Source organism: Somniosus microcephalus, chromosome 3, assembly GCF_052327205.1.
Source record: "Somniosus microcephalus isolate GS21.2 chromosome 3, FLI_Smic_1.0, whole genome shotgun sequence".
Lineage (NCBI taxonomy): Eukaryota > Metazoa > Chordata > Chondrichthyes > Squaliformes > Somniosidae > Somniosus > Somniosus microcephalus.
Window position 1 is genome coordinate 178,674,543 of NC_140989.1, and position 21,323 is coordinate 178,695,865.

Below are 21,323 nucleotides of genomic sequence, written 5' to 3' on the forward strand. Positions count from 1 at the left end.
GAGATTTACGGCACAGAGGGAGGCGATTCGGCCCATCATGTTTGTGTCGGAAAGTGCTCTGTATGCCTGGATAAAGCAGGAGCCCTCTATGCCAGGACCTGATCCTGGCACAATTAGGGCCTGCTATAATTTCAAAGGCCTGTTTCCCTATGGCAATCAATCTCAGATCGATCAATTGTCACTGAGAAAGAGACAAATTTGAAATTTACCGTGACAATTTTTTTGAAGATCTTCAGCCAACACAGCTGGCCCACTTACACTGCAGGATTCTACCATAGTTAGATCAGCTGAGGCAGACCCCATAATTGTGCTAAAAATGGTACAGGCACCCATCCAAAGTATATACCTGGATTTGATCTAACCCTATATATATTATATATATATTGTATACTAGCCAGTCTATTGCAACTAAAAGTATCAAGTATAATAAGACAGCCAAACTCAGATACCACTGAGGAGAAAACCAACAACTGGAAAAGGACTCAGGGGAATGATGTGGAGTAGATTTTTCATTTTATGATGATTCCTTTCATTTATGTTTATTTATCTCAGAACTTAAAGACAACCAGGAAAAAAAAATGATTCCTTTAGCTTTGGCAAGTCCTGGAAGGATTGTATCATTATTCAATTTTGGGGGTATGTTCTGAGCAAAAGAACTGAGTTTTTAAGCATGTTTCTTTAAGCAGAACCTGCTGGTAACACCAAGCACCGTTGCACAGCTTTTGGGGGAAAAAGGAAAGAAATTAGTTTAATCTTAATTTTTACATCTCCCTAATATTACTATCAATTATGTATTTCTATATGTAAGTGTAAGGGGAACAAATGTATTTGTAGAGAGAGAAACAGAGTTAATGGGGTCGATTTTCCTGGAGCCGTCAGGCGGGGTTTCACGCGTGTGTGGGGGGGGCAAAATCCCGAATTCAGGGGTCCTGACACCATCCCGCCCAAAACCCACCTCCATGTAAGTTTCAGAGGAGGTGGGTACCCGCCCTGCACTGGGACCCGCCGACCCGAGGCGGGAAGGGATTAGTGCCAATTAACTGCCTGTTAACAGGTAGTTAACAGGCAGTTTTTAGCCTAATCCCTATTTTGAGGGGTGTCGTGTGGGATTCCCGACGGCTCCAAACCACGCCAGGTTAGAGCAGGCAGGCCGTCAGGTTGAAGGACTTGGAGGGGTCACAATGTCGGTGTTCAGGTGAGTGATGGGTGCATGAGTGCAAAGGTAAGTGTGTTTGGTGTGTCTAAAGTGAATAAAGAAGTTTAAATTACCTGTACTTATCTTAACAGCCTTTCTTCCTCTAGGTTTCGGGAGTCCATCACTCAGCCGGCACTGAAAGCAAAATGGCTGCGAGCTGTCAAAAGTGACAGCCTTCAGCTGTCATTGCCGGTGTGAGTTCTAACTGAGTCTGTGCAGAAGGACTCAGGTTAGAAGTCAGACTGTCAGTGTTTGACAGCTTCAAACAGCTGTGAAACACTGATATTTCATCTGTCAAGACCTCTTGACAGATGAAATTTCAGTCTGTGACATCACCTGTTGCCGGGTGGCCCTTAATTGGCCTGCTGAGCCCACCGGGCGGGCTTAACAAGGTCAATCAAGGGAAAATCACGTGGATTGGCCGGACGCCGATGTAGGCGGGACTAAAACCCGAAAGTTGTAGTCCCACCTCCTTCCCGACAGCTTAATGAAAATCGACCCCCATGTTTCAGGTCAATGACCTGAAATGTCATCGACCTGAAACGTTAACTCTGTTTCTCTCTCCACGGATGCTGCCTGACCTGCTGAGTATTTCCAGCATTTTCTGTTTTTATTTCAGAGTTCCAGCATCTGCAGCATTTTGCTTTTGAACAAATGTATTTGTTTATTTACCTGGAGTGTATAAGGAAAATATTACTTATTTATTTTTCAGGAACCAATCAAAAACCTCTGAGGAGGTCTCATAAAAAGTTCTTTCCAAATCTTTCAGTAGAGATGTGCACCCTTTCCATAACTCAGTAACACCCCTGTAATATAGCTGGAAAGTAAAAGTATCATTCTACATATTTGAACCAATACAATACACAACTAATTGACATAGCAGATATTTTATTGATTCCCATTCCTCCTTCAAACCATTTAACACTAACATTTTCTCTTGACCTCTACTGTCCAATATCAAACTCATCAAAATAAGTCACTTCAAATGTTGCTTGAATATCTTGTTTTAAACACTCAAACAGATTTGTTGACACTTTAAAACGCTGTATGGAATGAGAAAACTACCCCCAAGAGCATTGAAGAATATGCATTCGAAAATATTGCCAAAATAAATTTAACATTTAGCCTAAACTAATATTTGTCAGTAAAAAACGAATGTATTCCATTTTGTAAATAATTTGTGGATTACAGCCTGGCTGATCCACAGGAAGGTATAAAGTTTTAACCATCCTGCAGTTCTTACAGATAAACCATTCTGTTATTTTATGCACAGTACGTGCGAGTATCAGAGCATTCATTAAATAATGCATTTGTTTTGAAGCTAATTAACCTTTTGTCAGATAAATGCAAAAGATAGGACCATTTCAAGCTGCAGATCAGTGCAGTAGCTGACATGTTTTGCAGCTATTGAAAGCGGTAGAGGAATAAGGATCAACCTTCATTTATATTCTGCTCCGCATCACATAGGGCATACAATCTTGACCTATCCATTTAAGTAATTAAAGCTTCCATTTGGAAACATCCTGCAGGAAGAGGTGAAGTTTGGGAGATAAATGCCTGCTTGCTTGATGCATTTAGCTAGTTCCATCACTTGATGGACTGTTTTAAATAGCCTGGGTTGCCAGGTCCTCATAAAAATGGAGATGGATTGGCCAGTAGAGAATACTCTCAAAGGAAAGCTGACTCTCTCATCTCTTTTGCTGGATATAATTTAATTGTTAGCAAGGGTGGCCAGCTGACTCAGGAGACCTGTCTTATTTTTGCCCCTATTTACTGAGAAACGATTCCATTTGATTAATTTGTAAACTAACCTTGTTTGGCAATAGGAAATGTTACTTTCAGTGGTGCAGTGTGTGTCATGATTGTACTCCAACTCACCTTCCAGGCTATTCGATTTCCTTGTGAACCATGTTCCAGGGCAATAGGGAAATCGCCTCGTTTGTAGCACTTGCGAAATGCCGTAGGTGCACTGGGTCTCTCTCGAAAAGATCCTGCAGATGAAGGACCAACCACCTTGAAAAGCAATAAAAAAAATTGTACCTTTACAATTATCCTGACAAATACTGTTCCCACAATTGTATAAACTTCGTAACAGCATTGAAGATACAGGTTCAGTCTATGAACTCGCTTATAGCAGTCCCATTTTATTGGGTTTATCAGAAGACAGTAGCAGTGAAAATAAAATCCGGCTTATTTATTTCACAGGGTAAAGAACAATTTTCTGCTTGGTCCTTCCTACTATTGCTTTTGCCGAATATCATTCCTCCTTCCTTAAAAAAAACCTGTTCCCCGTGGTGGCTGATATGTTGTCCCAAAATTGAGAGATCATGGGGGTAATTTTGACTTTGGGTGATAGTGTAAAACAGGTAATATTGTATCAGACACCCTTTATACATCTCTCCTGATTTTCAAACCAGAAGAGATTTGTAACAGGCGGCTGATCCGATATCGCCCATTTTACACTAATGCCCAAAGTCAAAAGAACACCCCTCCCTGTCACGCCATCCCGCACCCGCCCCCCCCCCCCCCCCCACCACCCCGGTCAGCCAAGGACTTAAATACCAGGACACAGTTGAAAGAACACTGCAAATTTGATTTGTAAGATTCAATCTTGACTGCTGAGGAATAGTTACAATTAGTCTTATATACAAGCTTCCACTGTGTCTAGTACAACATATGTTTCCTATAGGAACAGTGATCATAGTATCATAAGGTTTAAATTAGCTATGGAAAAGGACAAGGAGCAATCTAGAGTAAAAATACTTAATTGGAGGAGGGCCAATTTCAGTGGGTTGAGAACGGATCTGGCCTGGGTAAATTGGAATCAAAGATCAGCAGGCAAAACTGTAATTGAACAATGTGCTGCCTTTAAAGAGGAGATGGTTCGAGTACAGTTGAGGTACATTTCCACAGGGGGGGGAAAGGTAGGGCAAACAAAGCCAGAGCTCCCTGGATGATGAAAGAGCTAGAGAGTAAGATGAAGCATAAAAAGGGGACGTATGACAGTTGTCAGGTTGAGAATACAAGTGAGAACCAGGCTAAATATAGAAAGTTCAGCGGGGAAGTGAAAAATGAAATAAGAGGGGCAAAGAGAGAGTATAAGAATAGACTGGCAGCTAACATAAAAGGGAATTCAAAAGTCTTCTATAGGCATATAAATAGTAAACGGGTAGTAAAAGAGGGGTGGGGCCGATTAGGGAGCAAAAAGGAGACCTATGCATGGAGGCAGAGGGCCTGGTTGAGGTACTAAAGGAGTACTTTTGTATCTGTCTTTACCAAGGAAGAAGATGCTGCCAAAGTCATAGTGAAAGAGGAGGTAGTTGAGATACTGGATGGGCTAAAAATTGATGAAGAGGTGGTACTGGAAAGGGTGGCTCTACTTAAAGTAGGTAAGTCACCAGGACCAGATGGCATGCATCCTAGGATGCTGAGGGAAGTAAAGGTGGAAATTGCAGAGGTACTGGCCATAACCTTCCAATCCTTCTTAGATACGGGGATGGTGCCAGAGGACTGGAGAATTGTAAATGTTACACTCTTGTTCAAAAAATGGTGTAAGGATAAACCCAACAACTACAGGCCAGTCAGTTTAACCTCCGTGGTAGGGAAGCTTTTAGAAATGATAATCTGAGACAAAATTAACAGTCACTTGGACAATTGTGGATTAATGTGCACAAATCATTGAAGGTGGCAGGGCAGGTTGAGAAAGCGGTCAAAAAAGTATACGGGAACCTGGGCTTTAAAAATAGAGGCATGGGGGCGGGTTTGGAGGCGGGAAAGGCGGGAAAATCAGAAACAATGAGGGCGGGTTCGGGACCCGCCTCCAACCCGCCTCCGTGGGATTTTGCCAGTTCTGGTTTTAGAGGTCGGGAAACGGTCCCACCTCCAGCTGGCCATAGCACTAGTTAACATCATTAAATGCTTGTTAAGGACCTCTCTAAGCCTATTTTGAGAGGCCCTCGTGATTTTTCGAGCATTTCGGCGTGTTTCACGACCCTCCTAAACCACACCAGCTAAACCTGGTGGGTTGACTCGTGGGTGGTCTCACAGCTGCAGGTCCAACAATACATCGTTTATTTCATCAAGGATTACTTGCAGGTGCCAGAACTTTGCTTTAAAAGATCTTTGAGCACTTTTAGAAGGCCTTCCGAAGTCAGAGGTGCTGTAGCTTGAATCTATCAACTGTGGGACCTCCGTGGAAAACCCTCTCCCCGCTTGCAATGAGTGCTACCCCAACGGAGGCATCTGCAAGCAGCATGGGAACCATCGTTTTCTTTCTCCATGGACCTCAGATGAGGATGAGGACCATCCATGGCAGCAGCAGAACCAGGCAGCTCAGGAGCAACAGCAGCAGGAGCCCCAACCTCCTGCTCAGCCATCTGATGCTGCACAGGGCAGAAGGCGCCAGTGCATCGAGGCACCTCACCGCAGGAGATACCCCCGACAGAGGGTTTACAGACAAAGGATGAGCTACCTCAACATGAGTGAGCAGCAGTGCTAAAGGAGGTTGAGACTTTCGCGAGAGGTTGTCCGAGAGATCTGCGGACTGCTGCAGCAAGACCTGGTGCCCAGAGGAACAGGTGGATACCTCTTACCAGTGGCTGTCAAAGTCACCGCCGCACTCAACTTCTTTGCCTCAGGCTCCTTCCAGGGATCATCAGCAGACATCAGCGGCATCTCCCAGTCAGCCGCCCATAGTTGCATCACGCAGGTTACCAATGCCCTTTTTGCTAAGGCCCACAATTCCATCCAGTTCTCAAGGGATCAAGCAAGTATAACCGCCCGTTCGGTTGGCTTTGCAAATATGGCAGGCATGCCAATGGTGCAGGGCGTCATAGACTGCACACATGTGGCCCTTAGGGCACCCCATCACAACCCAGCTATCTGTCAACCAAAAGGGCTTCCACTCCCTCAACGTACAGCTGATGTGTAACCACAAGAAGGAGTTCTTGCATGTTTGCGCCAAGTTCTGTGGTAGTTGCCATGACTCTTTCATCCTGTGGCATGCTAGTGTTCCTCCACTTTTCAATCCGCCAAACCAACTTAACGGGTGGTTCCTTGGTGACAAAGGCTACCCCCTGAAGAAGTGGCCAATGATGCTGATCAGGAGGCCAGCTAACAAGGCTGAAGAGCACTACAATGCCAGCCACACTTTGACCAAGCCCATCATCGAACAAACCATTGGGCTGTTGAAGATGCGCTTCCGTTGCCTTGACCGATCAGGTGGAGCCATAGAAACATAGAAGATAGTGTAAAGTCCGCGCCTCAATAATACACAGACTTCGGGAGAACAGTTTAACAGGTACTTTACTGAACAAGAGGCAGCTTGAAACTGAAACTACAGAAGCCTGCTAGGGCCTTTTATACAGGGGTGGTCACTGCCGGTACTGCAGTCAAAGACCAGTACATACCTTAAAGGTACATACACAACAATTCCTCCCCTTTTAGATAAACAGTACATAACATTCATTTAACAACTAAGTAATAACTAATTACAATTACAATTTTCTCAGTAATATATACATCAACTGAAATAGTCATTTATAAGTTCAGTCTTTGAGGAGGCTTCCTGATCTGAACTGGATAGCGCCTTTCTCGAGTATCCTGTTCTGGCGGTGGAGTCAATTCTGGCTCATTGTCATTGGTTGGTTCGTCAGCTTCCAATACCCCTGCTTCTGAGGTAGACGCAATCTGTACTTCGGGCTCATTGCCAGGTGCACATGCTTGTGGTACAGGTTTGGCTTGTTCCTGTGACTCTAGAATCTGGTCAGCATGGCGTCTCACGATGCTCTCTCCAACGTCCACTGTGTACATTAGTGGTCCCTGCTGTGTGCATATCGTGCCTGGCTGCCATTTTTCTGCTCGGTAGTCGCGGGCCAAGACTGGTTGCCCTATCTTGAAGCTCCTGGTTGGCTTCTCATTTATGTGCTGGAACTGCTTATCCTCAACATCTCGTCTTATGTTTGGTTTGAGCAAATCCAAGCGACATCTTAGTCTCCGGTTGAAAAACAGTACGGCTGGAGTTTGGTTGGTTACTGCATGTGTCGCATTCTGGTAAGCAAATAGGAAGTTATCCACCTTGTGTTGCAGTGGTATGTCGTCATTATACATTGCCTTTATGGCCTTTTTAAAGGTCTGAACAAACCTCTCAGCCAATCCATTTGTGGCTGGATGATATGGGGCAGATGTGTAATGTTTCACCCCATTATTCTTCAGGAACCTCCGGAAATCCTCAGACACAAACTGTGGGCCATTGTCGGAACAGATCTGTTCTGGCAACCCATTCCTGGCGAAGATGATCCTTAGGACTGCAATAGTTTTCTCCGTGGTGGTGGAGGACATTTTAATGACCTCTGGCCATTTCGAATGGGCGTCCACAGTGATTAGAAACATTGAGTCTATAAATGGACCAGCGAAATCAATGTGTACCCATTGCCATGGAGATGAGGGCCACTCCCATGGATGTAGCGGGGCCTGTGGTGGAGCGTTTTGGACCTTCTGGCATCCTGTGCATCTCTTGGTCATATCCTCGATTTCTTTATCGATTCCCGGCCACCACACAAACGCCCTGGCTAGGCTCTTCATTTTTACCTCTCCCAGATGACCCTCGTGAAGCTCATTGAGTACTCTATCTCTCAACTTGGGTGGAATTGCCACTCGGGACCCACACATCAAGGTTCCCCGGCACACTGACAGCTGTTCCCTCCTTGGCGAGAATGCTGGCCATCCCTTCACCGTCAAATCATAGACCCGAGAGAGTGTCGGGTCATTTCGGGTTTCCTTCTCAATACTTGCGTTTGTAACAGGCAAACATTCGACTATGGTCGCATGGAATATCTCCACAGGGTCCACTGCAGGTGCTTCTTCCGCCATAGGCAACGGTAGGCGCGACAGCCCATCAGCGTTTCCATGTTGTTTCGTACCTTTGTACTCTATGTCATACTGATGTGCCCCTAGAAAAAGTGACCATCTTTGCAGCTGTTGCGCCGTCATCACCGGAACGCCCTTCTTTGGGTTAAAAATTGAGACCAGGGGTTGATGATCAGTCAGTAGGGTGAATTTCTGCCCGTGCAGATAGTGATTGAACTTCTTCACTCCCCACACCAGGCTGAGGGCCTCCCTGTCAATCTGGGCGTAGTTACGCTCGGCTGAGGTTAGCGAGCGCGATGCAAAGGCAATTGGCCTCTCTGAACCGTCACGGAATTTGTGTGACAGCACCGTTCCAATGCCGTAAGGTGACGCATCACATGCCAACCGAATCGGTAGTGTTGGGTTGTAGTGGGCCAATACTTCTTTCGAAGTGATTTGGCATTTACATTCCTGAAAGGCACGCTTAACACTCATCACTCCATTTCCATGTTACACCAGTTTGAAGGAGGGCGTTCAGTGGGTGCAGAATTGTAGATAAATTCGGCAAGAACTTATGGTAGTAGTTCACCAACCCGAGGAACGACCTCAGTTGCGACACATTTTCTGGTGCTGGAGCCTTGACTACAGCCTCAATCTTGTCCGGTGACTTATGCAACCCTTCCTCATCAATCATGTGGCCATATTACGAGATTTGTCTCCTGAAGAACTCGCATTTGGGACGGTTGGCTCGTAGCCCATATTCCTGCAATCTCGTGAGCACCTGTTCCAGGTTGGCAAGGTGTTCATTGTCATTTTCGCCCGTAACCAGGATGTCGTCCAAATAACACTGGGTCCCCGGGATCCCTTGCAGGACTTGTTCCATTGCCCTCTGCCACATAGCCGGGGCCGATGCTACCCCAAATACCAGTCAATTGTACTGGTAAAGGCCTTTGTGAGTGTTTATCGTGAGGTATTTCCTAGATGCTTCTTCCTAGGGTTGCAAAATTCTGGGAATTTTTAAAAGAGGAAACTTTCCATGGGAATTTTCGGGAATTTATGGGAATTTTGAGTTTTTTTGCACACTGATGGTTTTTGTCTCTGACCCTTATATTATCTTTGTCATCAAAATAGACATACTGTTCCATACAAATAAAAACAGGCTTTCAAAACTTTATTTAGGTTATAATTTTGAACTTTATTGAACCCCCACAAAAAAGACCCATCTAAAATAAAATAAAAAGAGCGTCAGCTTATTTACCCTGTAATTTGTCCTTATTTTGTCCCTTTGAGTCTTCTACTCATGAGTCTTCTGAGTCTTCTACTCTTCATTGCTCCTCCTGATTCTCTGACTCTGGCTCTGACGTGTACATTTCCTCCTCTGTGTCAGTGTCTAGCTGTGTGGTGGACACTTCTGTATCTGGCTCAATAAGTTGTAGGTTCGCCCGGATAGCCACCAGTTTCTCCGCTCTCTTGTTAGTCAGCCTGTTGCGCACCTTTGTATGCGTATTCCCAAAAAGTGACCAGTTTCGTTCAGAGGCCGCTGATGAAGGTGGGATTTGGAGTATCACCGATGCAATAGGTGACAGGGCCTCAGATGCACAAAGTCCCTTCCACCAGGTATGTGCACTGATATGCTTGCATGATTCCCATATCCCATCCCCATTCCAAAGACCTTGCTTGGTAGAGAACTTTGCCAGACTTGCCAGAGCTTTGCCCACATCCAGATTGAGATGGTGTGAGAGGGTAGAAATCACACTGTAAGCGCTGTTGATCTGTTCTCCAGAAAGTATTGGTCTCCCAACATGCTTTGGGTCCAGCATGTATGCTGCAGCATGAATCGGCTTGACACAAAATTCTTGACGCGTCTGTATGAATTGAACAATTGCCTTCTCCTCTGCTTTGAGCAGCAGGGATGTGGGTAGGGCAATGCTGATTTGTTCTTTTAAATCAGTAAAAAGCCTGAGAACATCTGACAAGACAGCGTCATCTCCTTCAATCTGAGCAATTGCAGATGTTACTGGTGAGAGTAGTTTAAGGCTGCTAACCACTCTCTCCCAAAACACATCATCCAGCAGTATTTTCTTGATGGTGGTTTCCATATCCCCAGACTGGGATATTGCCATTTCTTGCAGCGACTCCTTACCCTCCAGAAGGCTGTTGTACATTATGACAACACCACCCCATCTAGTGTTGTTGGGCAGCTTCAGTGTGGTGTTCTTGTTCTTTGTCATTTGCTTGGAGTTGTAGGTTGCTGCAACTACCTGTTTTCCCCTGACATACTTAACAACTTGCTTGGCTCTCTTGTACAGTGCTTCCATGGTTCTCAAACCCATGATGTCCTTGAGGAGCAGGTTAAGCCCATGAGCTGCGCACCCAATAGACGTAATATGAGGGTAGGCCTCCTCCACTTGAGCCCAAGCAGCCTTCATATTCGCTGCATTGTCAGTAACTACTGCAAAGACCTTTTGTGATCCAAGATCATTGATGACCGCTTTCAGCTCATCAGCAATGTATGTGCCTGTGTGTCTGTTGTCCTTCGTGTCTGTGCTCTTGAAGAACACTTCTGCCATCGCTATCGTTTCTTTGAGCTTTCCTTGGACTCTGTTATACTCAGCCTCCAGCAAATAAGTAGACAAAGCATGTCTGGTGGGAGGACAGTATGCAGGGCGAATAACATTGAAAAATCTCTTCCAGTACACATTGGCTGTGAGCATGAGGGGTGAGCCTGTTGCATATACAGCTCGAGCAAGGCACTCATCTGCATTCTTCTGGCTATGGTTATCCATTGTATCAAAGAACCTTCCAAGTGGGCCAGGAGTTGCTGATGATAAGGAGCCTGATGCTGAATGAGAACCATCATCTTCTTGAATGGAAGCAGAGGAACTCTGGGCTGACTGCTGTGAGCTTTGAGTGAAGTTGTTGCATTTGGATAAATGCTGCTGCATCTTTGTGGCATTCTTTACATATGGCTTTCTACAGTGTTTGCACATGTACACAGTCTTTCCATCTTTAATGCCTGGGGTAAAATGCTTCCACACATCCGACGGTAAACGTGGCATTGTTCTATGCAGAGAAATAAAGGGCATTCATCTCTGTGTCGAACTGCGGTCGATCAGCATGATTGCAACAGGGTGAGTACATTTTTGCTGATGCTCCATGTGATGGAAGCATGACCTGTACACACACGACGCTACCTCACCAATAGTGTATTATTTTGTATATTTTAAATTGAAGGACAACAGAGTTCAACAAGTAACTGGTTTATTTGGTATAAAGTCTGATTTACTTACTGCACCATCACAACATCAGCAGAAAACAAAATGACTTCCCTCAGGACCCCTAACCTGGATCTTAAAAAAACTATAGCAGTCTTACAGATGCCTGCAGGCCAATCACAATTCGATATGCAAATATTACAAATAGAGGGAGCTAATCGCTCATCCACTCATCCAACCAATCAGGACACATTTGTTCACAGTCACACACAAAACTTGTAATTATTAAAACAAGCCAAGTAAGAAGATAAACATATATTGATTAAGAAATTCCTTAATAATTAAGATTCCATCTCTGTTAGTAATTTTAAGAGAGGACCTGTGGAAAAAAAAGTAAGAAATACAAAAAAAACAATATTATGCTAGCATGTGCTTTTTTGGGCAAAATTCCCAAAATTCCCAAGCTAAACTTCCCGTGGAAAATTTCTGGAAATTTACCGGAAACTTTCCACCCCTTTGCAACCCTACTTCTTCCACCTCCATTTGTAGATACGCTTGAGCCAGGTCAATCTTTGTAAAACGTTTCCCTCCAGATAGTGAGGCGAAAATATCTTCTATCTGTGGAAGCGGATACTGTACTGTGTGCAGGACTGGGTTACATAGATACATAGAAGATAGGAGCAGGAGTAGGCCATTCGGCCCTTTGAGCCTGCTCCGCCATTCAATGAGATCATGGCTGATCATCCAAATTCAGTACCCGGTCCCTGCCTTCTCCCCATATCCCTTGATCCCCTTAGCCTTAAGAAATATATCCAACTGTTTCTTGAATATACTTAATGAACTGGCCTCCACCGCCCTCTGTGGCAGAGAATTCCACAGGTTCACCACTCTCTGGGTGAAGAAATTCCTCCTCATTTCAGTCCTAAATGGCTTATCCCTTATCCTTAGACTATGATCCCTGGTTCTGGACTCCCCGGCCATCAGAAACATCCTTCCTGCATCTAGTCTGTCCAGGCCTGACAGAATTTTATAGGTTTCGATGAGATCCCCTCTCAATCTTCTAAACTCCAGTGAGTATAAGCCCAATCGACACAACCTCTCCTCATACGTCATTCCTGCCATCCCAGGTATCAGTCACCTTGAAGTCCCCACAGATGCGAACCTTCCTTGGCTCCCCAGGCGTGCTGCTCAATGCTTTCTTCATCACAGGAACGATGGGTGTGGCCCACTCGCTCCAGTCCACCTTAGACAGCACCCCCGAATGCTCCGGACTCTCCAGTTCAGCTTCCACAGCTGGGCATATCGCGTATGGGACTGGTCTGGCCTTGAAAAATTTTGGGGTTGCGTTATCCTCAATCTTTATGGTTGCCTTTACTCCTTTTAGAGTCCCAAGTCCTTGTTGGAACACCTCTTCCGCATCAGATAGAATTTGTGACAGACGTCCAGGTGCGACGTCATCATCTTTTTTGTCAGTCACAGTTAGTGCCAGAATGGAATGCCAATCCAATTGTAGTCTTCGGATCCATTCACGTCCCAATAATGGTGGTCCTCCATCTTGTAGTATATACATGTATGGTTTCTGTGTTTCCTTTCCGTTATATTCAACTGGCACCCTTATTTTTCCTCTGGGGTAGACCTTTTGCCCCATGTATGTCTTCAATACAATGGACGTGTCCTTTAAGGGTATGTGTGAGAATAGCCGCTCATAGTCTCGTCGATTCATGACAGTTAGGGCTGATCCTGTGTCCAATTCCATCTTCACTGGGGACCCTGCTATCATGAGGGTGACCCAAATGGTTCGGTGATCTTCTTTTGCGATCACATTGTGTAGCTTTAAACAACTTAGTCGCCTGCTCCCGGAGTCCTTATCACTCTCCTGATCTTCTGAACTACTATCTGTCAGTTTCTTTACTTTCCTGTACTGTTCCTTAGAAGTTCTTGTCATGTTGGTCTTCTTTCCCGACCTGCAGACTCTTGCTATATGTCCCATCTTCCCGCATTGCCTGCATATTTTGTCTTTAAACCAGCAGTCCTTCTGCTCATGGGTTGTTCTGCCGCAGCGATAGCACTTTTCGGCTCCATACGCCATTTCGTTAGCGCTGTATTCTTGTGGTTTCTGTTGTATTTCCACAGCTCCCCGTGCTGCTGCTTCGTAGGATACTGCCACGCTGAAAGCCTGTTCTAGCGTCAGGTCCTTTTTTGAAAGTAGTCGTTTCTGGGTTCCTTCACTCTGGAGCCCGCAGACAAACTTATCCCGTAAGGTGTCTGCCAGTCCTGCTCCGAACTGGCAGTGCTTCGATAACTTGCGTAGTTCCGTAAGATAGTCAGCATTGCTCTCATCTTTGTGCTGGTTTCTTTTATGGAACTTGAATCTTTCTGCTATCAGCAGTGGTGTAGGGCTTAGGTGTTCCTGTAAGATATGAACAATCTCCTCAAAACTTTTCTCCATTGGTTTAGCTGGGGTAATTAAATTCCGCAATAGGCCATACGTATTCGCACCCATCAGATTTAATAATACCGACGCCCTCTTTCCATCGGCCACCTCATTTGCCTTGCAGTACACTTCGATTCTTTCTACATACGTGGTCCAGTCTTCTACCTCGTTGTCGAAAGCAGTGACACTGCCACTTTTCGGCATCTTGGGCAATTTAAAATGGCGCCTCCCGCGCTTTTGCTTCTTCCCCAACGGGATAAAATGGCGCCTCCCGTGCTTTTGCTTCTTCCCCTTACTGCCACGCTGCTCCTAGTGTTCTACGGGGTAATGGCGGCGACCCGCAGCTTCGGCGCATCTTGCTTTCCTTCCCCCCCATTTGGTTTCTCTCCGCTGTCCTGTTCTCGAGCACCGACCGCGCTCTGTGCGCTCCACCCTCTCTCTCTTGTTTTCTTTTCCCGGTGACGCTGCGCGGCCCGTTTCGTAGAGCCGCTCGATCGAGCTTGAGCCCGCCGCAGTCCGGAAGGGTCAGCGTGCTACCTGCTACCAGCACGATTCGCTGGAACCACAGTCTCTCCCGCAATTCTCCAAACACCGATGGATTCTTTGGGCGGTTGCCCTCGGTCGATGCCCATTGCTCAGACTACGACCTTCCAGGACCTTCCTTTCAGGCGAGATCCCCGTGAGATGATGCCACACTGCAGGTGAGTTCGAACTTACTCGTCGCCACTGTAAAGTCCGCGCCTCAATAATACACGGACTTCGGGAGAACAGTTTAACAGGTACTTTACTGAACAAGAGGCAGCTTGAAACTGAAACTACAGAAGCCTGCTAGGGCCTTTTATACAGGGGTGGTCACTGCCGGTACTGCAGTCTAAGACCAGTTATTCCCTTAAAGGTACATACACAACAGATAGGAGCAGGAGTAGGCCATTCGGCCCCTCGAGCCTGCTCCACCATTCAATGCGATCGTGGCTGATCATCCAAGTTCAGTACCCGGTCCCTGCTTTCTCCCCATACTCCTTGATCCCTTTAGCCTTAAGAAATATATCCAACTCCTTCTTGAAATATATTTAATGAATTGGCCTCTACTGCCTTCTGTGGTAGAGAATTCCATAGGTTCCCCACTCTCTGGGTGAAGAAATTCCTCCTCATTTCTGTCCTAAAAGGCCTACCCCTTATCCTTAGACCGTGACCCCTGGTTCTGGATTCCCCGGCCATCGGGAACATCCTCCCTGCATCTAATCTGTCCAGTCCTGCCAGAATTTTATAAGTTTCAATGAGATCCCCTCTCATTCTTCTAAACTCCAGCGAGTACAAGCCCAATCGACCTAATCTCTCCTCATACGTCATTCCTGCCATCCCAGGTATCAGCCTGGTGAATCTTCGCTGAACTCCTTCCATGGCAAGAATATCCTTCCTCAGATAAGGCGACCAAAACTGCACACAATACTCAAGATGTGGTCTCACCAAGGCCCTGTACAACTGCAGCAAGACATCCTTGTTCCTGTACTCAAACCCTCTCGCTATGAAGGCCAACATACCATTCGCCTTCTTAACCACCTGCTGCACCTGCATGCTTACCTTCAGCGACTGGTGCACAAGGACACCCAGGTCTCGTTGCACTTCCCCTTCTCCCAATCTATTGCCATTCAGATAATAATCTGCCTTCTTGTTTTTGACACCAAAGTGGATAACCTCGCATTTATCCACATTATACTGCATCTGCCATATCACCCAACCTGTCCAAATCATCCTGGAGTTTCTCGGTATCCTCCTCACAGCACACACGCCCACCCAGCTTTGTGTCGTCTGCAAATTTGGAGATATTACATCTAGTTCCCTTGTCTAGATCATTAATATATATTGTGAATAGCTGGGGTCCAAGGACCGATCCCTGTGGTACCCCACTGGTCACTGCCTGCCACTCGGAAAAAGACGCGTTTATTCCAACTCTTTACTTTCTGTCTGCCAACCAGTTCTCTATCCAAGTCAATACCTTGCCCCCAATCCCATGTGCCTTAACTTTACACGCTAATCTCTTATGCGGGACCTTCTCGAAAGCCTTTTGAAAGTCCAAATACACCACATCCACTGGTTCTCCCTTATCTATTTTACCAGTTACATCCTCAAAAAATTCCAGTAGATTAGTCAAGCACGATTTACCATACAGGGTCTCCAGAATAGTCGTGGTCTGCTGTGCACTGCACAACAGCGCACAGCGTTGTGGCTTGCAGCTGCCTGATGAGCAAGTGGCTCAGTTCCAGCCCTCTTCAGATGAGGATGAGAAGGAGGAGGAGGCTGAGAAGGAGGATGATCTGGAGGAGGAGGAGGAGCAGGAGGAGGTCAGAGTGCTGGTATATCGACCAGCAGCAGCGGCAGCACGCAAGCACATGGCTGCCCGGGATGCAAGGGATGAACTTATCATGGCCAGATTTGCATAGGTTGCGCAAGTTGGCACATGTCCATGGCTCCATCCTAAGACATCATTGACAATCGACATGACTCTCTGGCCTCCTTTCACTCAGGCCACCAACCTGACAACGCAAGTGTGGCGGAGCCCGCAATGTGGAGCTGCCTAAGGCGAAAGAACAGATGGCATAATGCCAACATTTTAATGCTTTCCAACAGGGATGGCATTTCATCAATACACAAAAACATTTTCCCAATCTGCACACAGATCTGGAGGTTATATCCCTTGCCAGCTGTACCCACACAGGCTTGGTTTCTTTGGGAGGCCTCTTCCTCCCAGAGGAATGGAAGAGCATCTCCCTGCTAGCTGTCAGCCCCTCAAAGAACATTTGCAGCGCCTCATCCGAGAGCCTCGGGGAGGCCTTTGCCTTGGAATTGGACATAGTAGTTTCTCAAAATATGTTGGAGGTGGTGCAGGAGCTGTAGAAATCCTATGGAATGAGCCAAGGCAGCAAGAAGCCATAAAATCAGACTGGAAAAGTGATGTCAGCAGTCAGGTTTCAGTCTCAAAACACTAATTGAGCAAGGGCATCCCACATCTCTGAAATCAAGTGGCCAATCATGGGAAAATCGCAATTTTTTGAAAACTATCAGTGGAGGCAGGTTTCAAACCCACCCAAACCAAAACCCGCCTCTATCTCACCTCCAGTGAGAAAATCGCCCCCATAGAGTACAAAAGCAAGGAAGTTATGATGAACTTTTATAAAACACTGGTTCAGCCTCAACTGGAGTATTGTGTCCAATTCTGGGCGCCACACTTTAGGAAGGATGTGAACGTCTTAGAGAGAGTGCAAAAAAGATTTAAAAGAATGGTTCAGGGATGAGGGACTTCAGTTACGTAGATAAAACAAAGACTTGCATTTTTATAGCGCCTTTCACGATCACTGGGCATCCCAAAGCACTTTACAGCCAATTAAGTACTTTTTTTTTGAAGTGTAGAGTCACTGTTGTAATGTAGGAAACACGGTAGCCAATTTGCACACAGCAAGCTCCCACAAACAGCAACGTGATAATGACCAGATAATCTGTTTTAGTGATGTTGGTTGAGGCATAAGTATTGGCCAGGACACCGGCTCTTCTTCGAAATAGTGCCGTGGGATCTTTTACGACCACCTGAGAGAGCTGACGGGGCCTCAGTTTAACGTCTCATCCAAAAGACAGCACCTCCAACAGTGCAGCACTCCCTCAGTACTGCACTGGAGTGTCAGCCTAGATTTTTGTGCTCTAGCCTGTGGAGTGGGATTTGAACCCACAACCTTCTGACTCAGAGGCGAGGGTGGTAACAACTGAGCCACAGCTGACACTTGATAGACTGGAGAAGCTGGGGTTGTTCTCCTTAGAGCAGAAAAGGTTGAGAGGAGATTTGATAGAGGTGTTCAAAATCATGAGGGGTCTAGATAGAGTAGATAGAGCAAAACTGTTCCCACTGGCAGAAGGGTTGAGAACCAGAGGACACAGATTTAAGGTGATTGGCAGAAGAACCAAAGGCGACATGAGGAAAACCTTTTTACACAGCGGGTGGTTATGATCTGGAATGCACTGCCTGAAAAGGTGGTGGAGGCAGATTCAATTGTGACTTTCAAAGGGAATTGAAGAGGTGCCTGAAGGAAAAGAAATTGCACGGCTACAGGGACAGAGCGAGGGAGTGGACTAGCTGAAGCGCCTTGCAGAGAGCCGGCACGGGATCAATGGACCGAATGGCCTCCTTCTGTGTCATAACCATTCTATGGCAGGTGGCAACCAAATGGCTGGAACCAAAGAAAATATGTCCAGTCCAAGCAATGTAGCACATTGTTTCCTGTGGTCAAATTGGGAAAGGGAATAGGGTTACGCTATAGCAGTCCACCAGTGGGTTTGCATCAGTGGATTTGATTTAATTTGCAATACTATGCATTATACACACTGTTGTCTTTAGTATTTATATTCAGCTGTTAAGCTTTAGGGACTTCGATACCACGCTTGTATTCAGCACCTAGGAAGTGAGACTATCCTTTCCCAGTATATAAAATCACTTGGACATTTTAAGTGGAAACAGTAGTTAACAGGTTGGAGGAATACAAACAATTACATTTTGTGGCAAGATACAGTATAAGAATTTAAAGAAAAGTTCTTATCTGGCATGAGACCTGGGGCTTACTCCGAGTGCTAAGCACAGGAAATGCCGATGAGATGTACCTGGGCACTAAAAGCCTGCGTGGTAACTGTGCGCACGGCTCATTAAGGCCCATTTGCAATGAAAATTAGGCCTGCTCCCCATATATAGCTGGTGCACATGAGAAGCACCAATCACTCAAACAGTCACTGCAAGGGGCAAGGCCTGGGATCATTTTGAGTTTTATTCCTGAGTGGCCTTGATTTTCCATTAGGGCTGCCCATTTTATCTGAAGTTGCATAATTTGCCCTCAAAAGGCATGGAAGTGATGTATAAGTAGAACAGGTTGAAGATTTATACAAGATTGTATATGGGGCAGTGTTAGGCAATTGCACAGGGCCTCAAAATGATCCAGTGTGCTTATTTATAAATATAAAAATATATTTTTAAAAATTCATTCTTGGGATATGGGCATCGCTAGCAAGGCATTTATTGCCCATTTCTAGTTGCCCTGAGAAGGTGGTGGTGAAGCCGCCTTCTTTAACTGCTGCAGTCCATGTGGTGAAGTTACTCCCACAGTGCTGTTAGGATGGGAGTTCCAAGATTTTGACCCTGGAATTTCACGATTTTAAAATATGTAGAAATCTCATGATTTTCATTAACATTTTTAAAATACATAACCAAAATGTGAATTATTTCATTTTCATTCAGTAATATAATATAAATGAGGGGTCTACAATTTGAGATTGGTTTGCAATCAGGAGGATACATGCAAACCCATCTCCTTCTCCTCAACTCTACTTGATTTCAAATGTGATCTCATTTTTGAAAATCAAAATATTAATTTCTCATGTCTCAAAACAATGATAACATGCCACTTAGAACAAATAAAATGTAAATAAGTCACTGGCAACTCGTCTGGTCTAATAATAAAGTGGGTTTGTGCCAAATTATTTCCCTAACTCAGTAAATTTTCTCTGAGCAAACCGATGCCCTTCAATGTAAGTCATAATAAAGGAATCACTGACTGCTCCTGACAATAGCCGTCCTCTCTTAATCGTGTTTAAAGTTCTGCTGGTGTTTCAACAACTCTTTGACCATCTCCTTCCACACCTTCTGCATGCCAACCTCACTCAATCATCGATGACGCATGCTCTGACTGCATATTTCTCGTCTTAATATTCTTATATTTAATTTGATTGTGTGGCGGAGCCACCAGGGGATTCAGGACAATTGTTTATAATTCCTTTAACAGCAATGTAGTGCAACCGGGGGCTGCACCTTTAATGTATCTGTTAACTGTACTATGGCTTCTTTCCTTTACTCCGCGTGATGATGTCATGCCGCCCGTCACGTGATCCCCCAACGGCGGGAAGAACGTGATTGTAAAGTCTGTGTGTTCTAGTTGCAATTAATAACACACAGACTACAAGATTAAAGCTCAACAGGTCTTTACTGGTTGGAGGTCAGGACTATACTAAATACAATCTTACTACACAGTGCTCATATACCGGTGGTCACCACCGGTATTACGTATACAGCAGCCAGAGAAAGTAGTACATCTCTTAAGGTGGAACAGGCTTAAGTTCTCTTAAGGTGGAACAGGTTACATACACCACAATCCCCCCTTTTTAGCTTAATAGTCATATCCCCATTTAACATAACATCATAACATATATACATATATAACTTCAGGTATAAACAGTTCAAAGGTTCAGTCTCTCAGGAGGCCTTCTGATTCGGTCTGGATAACGCCTTTCAGTGGTCTCTGATTCTTGTTGCTGAGGTGACTCTTCTTGTTGGTTTCCTATGTATTGGACGTCATCATCAGGTACAGTCCCTGCCGAGGTAGATGCTTCAGGTTCATTAACGTCTTCCACAGTTGTCTCTGTCGCAACCATGGGTTCGACCCTTGCTCTTGATTCTACCAGTTGATCCGCATGACGCCTTATCACATTGTTACCAATATCTACTGTGTACATCAGAGGTCCTTGTCTGGCCCGAAGTGTTCCGGACTGCCATTTTTCGTTTCCATAGCCCCTTGCCAACACTGGTTGTCCTACTTCGAAACTTCGAGTGGACTTGTTATTAATATGCCGGAACTGTTTGTTTTCCACTTCCCTCCGCACATTTGGTTTTAACAAGTCCAACCTGGACCGCAACCTCCTGTTATAAAACATCATGGCAGGACTTTGGTTAGTCACTGCATGAGCAGCATTTCGATACGCCATTAGGAAATTGTCCACCTTGTGCTGTAGCGGAATCTGATCATCGTTCATGGCCTTTATTGCCTTTTTGAATGTTTGGACAAATCTCTCGGCCAACCCGTTTGTCGCCAGATGATATGGGGCAGAGGTATAATGTTTCACCCCATTCTTCTTTAAGAATTTTTGGAATTCTTCCGACACGAACTGTGGTCCGTTGTCCGAACAGATCTGTTCTGGCAATCCGTTCCTTGCGAATATTGTTCTTAACATCGCAATTGTCTTTTCTGAAGTAGTGGTATTCATCTTGATCACTTCTGGCCATTTGGAATGTGCGTCCACCGCAATTAGGAACATGGAGTCCATGAATGGACCAGCAAAGTCAATATGTACGCGTTGCCATGGGGCTGAAGGCCATTCCCATGGGTGTAGTGGTGCGATCGGAGGTGCATTTTGCACTTTTTGGCACCCAGCGCAGCTTTTCGTCAACTCCTCTATCTGTTGGTCAATACCCGGCCACCATACATAAGCCCTAGCAAGACTTTTCATCTTAACTCCCCCCAGATGACCTTCATGCAGTTCTTTTAGAACTCTTTCCCTTAACTTGGGAGGAATAATCACTCTTGTCCCGTACATCAAAGTACCATGGCAGACGGACAGCTGGTCTCGCCTTGCCGAGAATGCCGGTAACAGAGGATCACCACGTGTTGGCCATCCTTTCACTGTCACCTCGTAGACTCTGGACAGTGTCGGGTCGTTCCTGGTTTCTCTTTCAATACTTGCATTGGTGACTGGTAAACACTCGATGATGGTCGAATGAAATAACTCAACAGGGTCAACTTTCGTCGTTTCTTCTTCTTCAGGTAGT

The 21,323-nt window shown here is 45.4% G+C and overlaps 1 protein-coding gene across 2 annotated transcripts in view; it reads right to left on the minus strand.

The window, feature by feature from the left end:
• LOC147121604 (parkin coregulated gene protein homolog) overlaps nucleotides 1-21,323 on the minus strand; it is a 552,244-nt gene that overhangs the window by 409,111 nt on the left and 121,810 nt on the right. For both annotated transcript variants that reach the window (XM_085981985.1, XM_085981984.1), the window contains exon 2: nucleotides 3,074-3,208. In XM_085981985.1, the coding sequence (XP_085838111.1) occupies nucleotides 3,074-3,208 (135 nt within the window). The remainder of the gene's footprint in view (nucleotides 1-3,073; nucleotides 3,209-21,323) is intronic.